General features: G+C 37.4%; 1 protein-coding gene across 1 annotated transcript in view; it reads right to left on the bottom strand.

Moving 5' to 3' along the window:
* The window catches only part of LOC107596288 (BTB/POZ domain-containing protein 2-like), a 9819-nt gene extending 3665 nt beyond the window's left edge, over positions 1-6154 (bottom strand). Inside the window, exons 1-4 of the mRNA XM_016286983.1 lie at positions 5644-6154; positions 3000-3119; positions 2772-2928; positions 2590-2700 (exon numbers count right to left, since the gene is read on the bottom strand). Coding sequence (XP_016142469.1) covers positions 2590-2700; positions 2772-2928; positions 3000-3119; positions 5644-6137 — 882 coding nt within the window. The 5' untranslated portion in view covers positions 6138-6154. The remainder of the gene's footprint in view (positions 1-2589; positions 2701-2771; positions 2929-2999; positions 3120-5643) is intronic.
* Positions 6155-10105: the final 3951 nt, after the last annotated feature.

Raw genomic sequence — 10105 nt, forward strand, 5'->3', positions numbered from 1 at the left:
AGTTTCACAATTTGAGTTGAATTACTGAAATAAATGAACTTTTCCACGACATTCTAATTGATTGAGATGCACCTGTATTTCATAAATTAATTGTATCCTGAAACACGGTATAAAAAACTTAAATGAGATATTTGAAAAAGAACTCTGATCAATATTAGAGAACACTTATAGAATTAAAGTGAAAAAAAGTGAAAAAAAGTGACGTGACGTGACGTGACATGTGGCCAAGTATGGTTGCCCATACTCGGAATTAGTGCTCTGCATTTAACCCATCCAAAGTGCACACACACAGCAGTGAACACGCTGTACATTCCCCCCCCCCACCTACAATCCCTGCCGGTACGAGACTCACACCCACAACCTTTGGGTTACTAGTCCGACTCTCTAACCATTAGACCACGACTTCCCCAATTATATTAGACAAACTCTATTTAACTGGAAGCATTCGTCTAATTTTCACTGAGATTGTAAGATGGCGGGCCGCTCTAAGGTGACTGAAAGCCTGAAACAGGAGGAGGTCCAGATGAAGGCCAAAGGGACGACACTTTCAGACACTGCAAGAGAAGCTGGACGTTCCAAGAATACTGCAGCTTTACAAGGAGACTAATTCATTCAAGTCCCCCAAAAAGGCTGGTCGTCCACATAAGACACATGCACGAGAGGACAGGATAATGTAGAGACTCTCAATGAGGAATCGGTTCAGCACTGCAGCTGGAATTGCTCAACAGTTCAGCTCTGAACAGGATCTGGATCTGTCTCGGCACGTTTAAGAGAAGTCGGACTGAAAGCGCACGCTACAGAGATCAAGCCTCTCATCAGCAGAGAGAATCAAAAGGCTGGACTCATCTTTGCTGAGGTGCATGTTGTGTGAAGAGAGGAGAACTGGTCCAAAGTTCACTTTAGTGACGAGAGCGAGTTTCATTTATCTGGGTCTGATGGGAAACACTAGGCGTCAAACTGGGGAAAGACTGAAGCCCGAGTGCGTAAAGAAGTCAGTGAAAATTGGAGGAGGACGTGTCATGGTTTGGGGGATGTTTGGGTCTCTTACACAGATACATGGCAGGAGAATGCAAATATTCATCAGAACCTCCTTCAGCAACATGCAGTTTCTTCCCTGCGTTCATCTCCCAATCAACCTGCAATTTTCATGCAGGAAAATGCTCCCGTCACACTGTAAAACAGGTAAAGCAGTTCCTTGATGCTGAAAACATGCTGATGATCAAAACCAGTCTCAAAATCTCTGGAAAATCCTTGGCAACAAAGTTCTGGCTAATAAACCCTCTGCAGGTATTGAACTAAATGTTAGTTGCAATCTCCTTTCATGCTACAGCGGTTACTGTTCTCTAATTCTGATCACTGTGTTTTCCACAAAATAAAGGGTTTTGTTGAAATGCCTTGGTTATTTTGTCAAACATGTTAGTATAACACTGGTATAAATACAGCTAATATTCCTTCAAATTTTGAGCAATGAAGATTAACGATATTTCAGAAAAAAATCAAGTATTTACAGATTGTTCTCTAATTTTGATCTCCACTGTACTGTAAACTGTATTTTATGTCTGTGATGCGCAGCTGTATTTTCAGCATCATTACTCCAGTCTTCAGTGTCACATGATCTTCAGAAGTCATTCTAATATTTAACATTTCTGATTATTAGCAATGTTGAAAACAGTTGTGCAGCCCAATATTTTTGTGGAAACCGTCATACATTTAATTTCATTTATATGCTGACGATACACAGGTGTACCTGCCGTTGAAAGCTGGCGATTCCATTCAACCATTGTTGGAATGTATCTCGGATATTAAGAAGTGGTTATCAAATAACTTTCTCCAACATAATGAGGACAATAAATAATAAAAATAAATTGAGGAGTGGTCTCATTAAGGAGCTGGGCAATCATTTCCTCTCAATAATCCCCTCCTTTTGTTTTATTATCTGTTTTGTTTTGTTTGCTTTTATTCTGTCTTTATGAACTTTCCTTTACTTTGTACTTCAGCACTTTGGAGAGCTTTGCTAAGTAAATGTGCTATATAAATAAAATGTACTTACTAATGCATTTGTTAGTATTAGTGTTTATTAATCTTTGTTAATAAAAAATAAAGCTCTTCACGGTTTGTTAATGCTAGCTCACACTGCATTAATATTAACAGATACAAATTTTTATTTTAATAATGTCACGTATGTACAATATATCACTGGCATGATTATGAGATATAATATATTACAGGGATAATTCACCCAGAAATTAAATTTCTTAACCTCAAGTTGTTCCAAACCTGTACGAGTTTTGTTTTTCTGCTGAACACAGAAGATGATATTTTGTAGAATGTTGGTAAACAAACTGTTTCTGGTCCCCATTGACTTCCATAATATTTTTCTATACTACAGAAGTCAATGGCTACTAACAACTGTTTGGTGAGCAACATCACTCGAAATATCTTCTTCTAACTCATACCGGCTTGTAACGACTAAATGATAACAGAATTGTCATATTTAGGGGAACTACTCCTTTAGCACTGATTCAGTGCTGCCAGAGTTTGAGCAGTGGGCCTGTAATGCGGTATACCGTGGGTTTGTTTCTGTGATACAGTACCCAGATCAATATCTGTGAATCCCTCAGCAGCCAGAGCGTCTCCTGTGTTTTTGTCGATGTTCTCCAGGCACAGGCTGGCCAGCTGCGGCTCATCGAACAGTCTCGCCTTCAAACAAACAACACATCAGCCTGTCAGGTAAAGCCTGTGTAAACATTACAGGTATGAATGAGCTCTACCTGTGTGAGCAGCATGAACGCATTGTCTGCGCGCAAGTTCTTCTTCAGAAACTCCACACAATGGGCCTCCAGAGCCGGAACGGCGTATTTCTTAGCGGTGTAGAGAGTCGTCATCACCGTCTCAGGCCCGATGTGAACCTCATCAGAGTACAGGAACCTGGAGAAAAGGTTACAGTTTCTGGAATGTATGTACAGTATATACATGATTACTGAGAAAAACACTCATACTTGAGCAATGCGAGGAATGCAGCAGGTTCTACATCAGGAAGCTCGATCTCTGTGGATGTGGTGGCCATGCCTCCATTAAACATGGCATCAAATACTGCACTGCCAACGGCCAGAACAAACCTGCAATGGTAATATTAATATTATCAAAAAATATCATAATAATTATTGTTATAATAAATAATACATTTATAATATTATAATATATTTATTTAATAAAAAATATTATTTCCATGACAAATAAGCACATTCCCACCCAAATCAACATATTTTTACAGCATGGACTTTATATATGACTTTAACTTATTCTGATTTCACTTTGAAAAAAGAATTGAAAATTACAAACAAACACAGAAGTCGAAAATATGGACATTTTATGGTAATCAAAACTGATTATTATAAATATATTTATTTAATAACCATTTATTATTAAAGTTAACGCATCTTTTTTCTCGCAATTAAAAACAAAACAAATAAAATCAGAATTGCAAGATATAAATTCTAGTTTCAAGATGTTAACTCACAATTGGAAGAAATAATTGGAACTGTGAGATAAAAAGCAATTATTACATTTATATTTTTTATTCCGTGGCAGAAATAAACTAAAAATACATTCTGAGTTTATATGTTGCAATTCACTTTTTTCTCAATTGCTAAAAATGTTTGATATATATTTAAAAAATCATAATTACTTTTCTTTTTTATTCCATGGCAGGAAAAAAAAAACAATTGCGAGATGTAAACTCAGAATTGCGAGAAAAAAGTCTGAATTCTGAGGTCATATCTCACAATTATGACTTTTCTCTCAGAATTAATAATAAAAAATAAAAAAAACAGATTTCTGAGATGAAAAGTCACACCTTTTTTTATCCCATGGAAATTTAAAACAAGTTAATGACAAACACAAACACACGAATGAATTGTCACAATGCAAAAATATTTTAACGGTCGGTTTTTAATCATAAAAACGTTTGTCTCGTGACCAGCTGTTAACTAGGGATGGGCGATACCACTTATTTTGTTTTCGATACGATACCGATATTTTTCAAGGCAGTATCGTCGATACCGATTCAATACTTCTGAACTAAACTTTTAAATTATGAAATGTATTAAATTATTAAATAACTAAGAGTAAAATGGGTAATGATAAGCACTTAACTTTATGTTTAAAACGCATTTTAACATTCAATACGCCTTAATTGTAACTTATTAGGTTATATTTTTGTTTACACATGGTTCAGATATGTTTTTTGTTTACACATGATTCAAATGTATAAATACTACAGTTGAACTACGGTCACTTTAGTAAAACCATGGTTCATTTTCATAAGGGACAGTGACAGGCTGTTGCATGCATAAAATGCAACCTTTTTATTCTGACAGTGTATGATTTCTATTAACATTACAGAACAGAACATGATCAATATTATCTTTCAACATTAATTTAAAAAAACTGTAATTGCACAAACTATGTAGGCTACAATTTCAGTTTGTTTATTGTGAAATAGCTCTGTCCTTCTGTCCGCTGATAAGCATTGTTCAGGGCTGCCGTTCCCAAAAGCTTTAATGCTTTCTTATGATCACTCTGTGATGGATTAGTTCTGTCTTGCAACATTTGCGTGTTCAGATGAGCAGGAACATAGTTCTATCCTACACAATTACTCGCTAACAAAGGTTATTCGTCCAATTCAATGCATATTGTACGCATTATATTTTTGTTAAATTAACAAAATCACTGGTAAATAAAACACACCTTAATATCGATATTTTTTGTTTTGAGTATCGATACTTTCGATACTCGCGTCAGTATCGATATATCGATACTTTGGATCGATACGCCCATCCCTACTGTTAACCGTACACACGCGCCATAGTAGACTGCGCATGCGTGCCGCGAATTAAGAGCTTCAGCTGAGGGGAAGATTTTTAACGAATAATGTCGTTAATTTCAGTCTGTTTCTTACACTATGTTATGGTATACCTTCGTAAGACTTGTTATAATAGCGCGTGAGATACATGGACTACGGTTACGATGTTTTTTGTCATTTTTGGAGCTTGACAGCTCCAGTCACGTCAGTCAGGGGTGACCCATATAGCCATAAATCAGGTCATAAATCTGACCATGTACACATTTGACATATGACAACCTGTCAATCAACGCTGACCAATCTGACACAAAGTGTATGACACAACTACTAAGTTAAAATTAAGTGAATTACATTTTAGACACAATATTGACTGTTATTGCTCAATTTCGCAAAGAAAAATACCAATCAAAGCCACAGCAAAACTGTTGTGTTTCCCCCAGCATACACACAGCTGTGTTAATGAATGAATCCACGTTTTTGAATGAATCGAGTGAGTCAATGATTCAGTTACCCATTCATAAATACAGTCAACTTGCCTGGTTTCTGAATAAATCAGCCGTTTGAACAAATCGGTTGAATGAATGACTAAATTACTCACTCATTAAAACACTTGTTATTTGGCGCCACCTACTGGTGGTTTGGTTTCATACTTAAACAACCTGTGAACATCTCCTGTTGTGTTCCACGGATAAAGTCAGTCATACAGGTTTTAAGACGTGACTAAATATGCCAAGATTAATTTTGATAATATACTGTCATCAGTGTGTTTCGTGAAGCACCTGTGCGCAGGTATCCGCTGGACTCCCATTCCTTTACCCACTAGAAAGTGAACATCACTCAGTACTTCATTATTGAACAAAAACGCAAATCTCTCTTTCACGGTGTTTTTCGTCGCCTGCCAGTTATAAACGGGCTCCCGGTACACGAGCACGGCGGCTGCGGCCGGAGACGAGTGTGTCGCCGGGGTCATCGCAGCGTTAGACGGGGTTCCTGTCATATTCGAGGCGGCAGGAGCCACCGCCGCGGCAGCCGGGAGAGAGTTCATCAGGTTCGGCGGAGGTCCCGAGGCAACACCGGGGCTTTCCAAGCCCGCAGGCCCCGGTTGAGGATTTGAGCGTCTCGTTACGCCCTGAGAGCCTCCGCCGCCTCCAACCGATCCTCCGTGACTCGCGGCCAAGGCGTAAGGACTGTTGCTCGGTTGGCTGTTACCCAAAGGCCCGGGTCCGGAGAAATTTAAACACGGAACCCGACCGCTATTGTCTCCAGTAGCCATCTTGAGGCGCACACCCGCTGAATGAGTAAACAAACCTCGAGCACTGTCCGTTTCCTGTCCCCTGAGCACAACATCCGGTCCCAAGCGCACGTGTGGAGTTGTATATAATTATCAATATTTTTAAAACTACTTAATTATTTTTCTATTAACTTTTCTAATTATTATTTTCTATTACATCTGATACCAGTGAAACAGACTAGAAATTGTTCTTGCAATATCTATAAAATGAAAGTCCTTTAAAATATATAAATTATTCAGTGATAAAAAGGAAACTGATTTGTCAATACACTGGTTTAATGCAGTTTAGAAGTCTAGAATTATTATATATATATATATATAATTTGTAAATAAACAATATAACAAATAATTATATATTTATCAAATTAATAGAATATTTTAATAACTATTATAACTATTCTTTTTAATATTCTAGCATTTTATTTAGAATATAGCCATTATGATTTCTGGCATCCTAAACATCCTCATAAACATTAGGGGGCGGTTTAAGTCTGGAGTAGGCTTAATCTAGAGTAGTTAATCATGGCTTTAAAAATGGCTTTCTGAAACACAGATTAAATACTCCTGGACTATTGAGTCCTGAACTAAAATAAACTAGATTCATTTAAAAGCAGCTGTGCTGATCTGAATGAACATGACAGAGGTTGCCTGTAAAACATGGAATGAATCAAGAAAAGCTTCGAATGGTGTGGAACTGAGAAGCAAACCTAAGGAAAGCAAAGTCAGCAGAAAAAAGACTGCAATCAAACATTAAAAAAAAAAAACGTACTATTGACTGAACAAGAGGAAACCTTTTTTTAAAGCAAGCAAAATAAACTGCACACATTAGGTGTGGAATAAAAGAAGAAGCCTGGAAACCTGTTTGGAATGAATTCTTGCATAAATTCAGGTGTTGTCAGTTTTGCAACATTTTTTATTATTATTGTTTATTATGTTATACATAAAACAGCTGTTAGAGAGAGAGAGAGAGAGAGAGAGAGAGTCAGGATTATTGGCACCCTAAGTACATATGATCAAAGAAGATTGTGAAAATAAATCTGAATTATTTATCCTTTTGATTTAAAAAAAAAAAGTTAATAAAAATGCATTAAAAAAACTGAACTTTTCAACAAAATCACATAAGGAAAATTTTTCTCTAATACACATTGGCCACAATTATTTGTACCCCTAGAAATGATCAAAATCAACACAAAAATGGGCCACTGAGCACAAAAGCAAAGTTCTGCCATGCTCATCCCAGTCCTCTGATCTGAACCCTATAGAAAACTGAAGTGCATCAGCATGGAGCTGGAAAACTGAAGGATCTGGAGAGATACTGTATAGAATAATGGTCTCTGGTCTCTTGTCAGATGCTCTCCAAACTCTTCAGCCATTATAGGAGAGGGTGCCATAGATAAACATTTCTTTGAGATTTCCCTTCCCTACTGTATTACTTCAATGAAAGTTTAGGGTTTTGAGTTTGTGAGTGTGTGTGTGTGTGCGTGAGTGTGAGTGTGTGTGTGTGTGTGTGAGTGTGAGTGTGTGTGTGTGTGAGTGTGTGTGTTTTAAAATTAAAAATAAAAATGATTATAACAATGCAGATTTATTTTCACAGGCTTCTTTGATCATATTTACCATTTTTTGATATATAAAGATTGAAAACATACGTAAATCTGAAGTTAAACTTGCCTCCTGGTATAGGTTTAATTTAACCATCAATTTAGTCCTGAAGAAGCTCTAGTCTCCCTTCAGGAAATCAGCCTATTAAATTCTAAGTCTAAGACTATTTAAAACCATCACAGAGAAAGCAGATGTCTGTGAATCTGATTTAAAGGGCCATTTTAGTTTAGGACTAGGCTTAATCTCTGTCTAGAAGCTCAAGAATAAATGATCTGTTGTCTCTTGATATTGTTTACCTGGTTAGTCACGTGCTATTGTGTCCACGTATGCATGCAAAGGACAAAAGTCAAAGGATATTTAGCCTAACACCATGTCAGACTTATAATACTTGAATGTCATGACGCCACCATCTGGATGAGCGCGGAAGCGACGCGATGACGTCACACGTCCTAACGCTGCAGCATCTGCGTAAAAAAGCCGCGTCATGAAATTGTTTCCACTATAATGATGACGAGACTCTGGAAATGCAGGTAGAATAGAAATGAACACAAATGTATCCACCCAAAGTGTTTAGCTTACATTATATATTTACGTTTATGCATTTGGCATTTTATACAGAATGAAAGAGAAAACTGTATTTTTCTTTGTTAACTTTGTTAACTGTATCTTATTTGTTAATTTATTTATTTATTATCATTATTATTATTATTATTACAAAAGTCGATAATTGGAGTAGGTTTTACAAGAGAATATTATTTCAGTCTTTCAACTTCAAAATTTCACGTTTAATTAATGTGTAACTTGCCATTTTTACTAATTGTGATAATTACTTGCGATTTTTTTGTGTGAAAAATGTTTCTACACCATTTATTTCGGTGTATGATTCAAACAAGAATGATTTATCAAAATTTTTAAACTTTTTCATCTTAACATTTTCTATTAACTCTAAAGACAAAACGACTTGAAATTATTCTTGCAATGTCTATACAATGGAAGTCCTTTCAAATGTTAAATGTAAAAATAAATTCATTTGTGAACACCCTTGTTATTATGACAATTTCTGTTAGCCTAGAATTATTATTATTATTATTTTTGAAAAGCGATGTCAGTGATTAGTGATATTTCAATATTTATAATTATTATTTACACATTTACATTTAGTCATTTTGCAGATGCTTTTATCCAAAGCGACTTACAACTGGGGAATAGTTTCAGGCATTGTTCAAATAAGTACAAGCTAGAAAGGGAAGGAATAAATAAAGAGAAAGACCTTTTTTTTCTTTTTTCTTTTTGTTAGGATGAAGTAAAGTAGCTTCGAAAGAGATGAGTTTTCAGCTGTCGCTTGTTCTTTCATCCATGCCGAGATGTCCGCCAGGCAGCCTGAGATCCGTGCAGCTACCGTTGGATCATCTGGTTGAAATGAAAGATAGAGCTGTGTGTCATCAGCATAGCAATGGTAGGAGAAGCCATGTGCCTGTATGATGGGACCCAGTGATGTAGTGTATATGGAGAAGAGGAGGGGTCCAAGAACTGAGCCCTGAGGAACCCCTCACCTGACTGGTTAGCGTCCAGTTTGTTGATCTGTGAAAGACACAATGATACCTGGTTGAAAACAACTCATTCGAGGGTTTTCGCTATGAATGGAAGGAGAGAGACAGGTCTGTAGCTATCTATAAGAGAAGTGTTTAATGTAGGTTTTTTGAGCAGTGGGGTTACCCGAGCCTGCTTGAATGCAGTGGGGAAGGTGCCTGTGAGGAGAGATGTGTGTGGAGGAGGTGTGAGGGGATTGGGTCTAGAGGGCATGTTGTAGGATGGCTGGAGAGGAGAAGTTTCCATACGTCTGCCTCAGTGAGGAGGGGACAGAAGGAGAAGATGGGAGTTTTAGCAGTGGGTGTGGTTGGTGTGAGATCCTGTGTGTGTGGAGCTGAGAACTGACTGATTGTGCTAGTTTTGCCTGTGAAGAATGTGGCGAAATCATTAGCTGTTGTGGGAGGGGGACAGAGGAGAGAATTTAATGTTTTGAAGAGATTAAGTGTGTCTGGAGAGCTGCTGATGCTCTTGTTGTGTATGAGAATACACAGTACATGTTTTGTATATTCTCATTTTAATCAATGCAGACGTCTCCCATATAGCTGCAGACGTCTCCCATATATCTGAAATGTCCAGCCGTGTTCTATTCAAATATGCATTGTATAATAAACCTGTAATACTTCGATCTGCTGTACGTAGGCGCAGTTCTGCATGCGCGCGTGAGAAACTCCAGCTTCCCCTCGGCGTGACGTCACGCCGCGAGCTGTTCCCGCGCTGCCGCTGCTGCTGCTGAAGGAAGCAAAGATGGCAGTTAGCTAGAC

Source organism: Sinocyclocheilus grahami, unplaced genomic scaffold (genome assembly GCF_001515645.1).
Source record: "Sinocyclocheilus grahami isolate Dianchi unplaced genomic scaffold, SAMN03320097.WGS_v1.1 scaffold216.1, whole genome shotgun sequence".
In the NCBI taxonomy this organism is placed as follows: domain Eukaryota; kingdom Metazoa; phylum Chordata; class Actinopteri; order Cypriniformes; family Cyprinidae; genus Sinocyclocheilus; species Sinocyclocheilus grahami.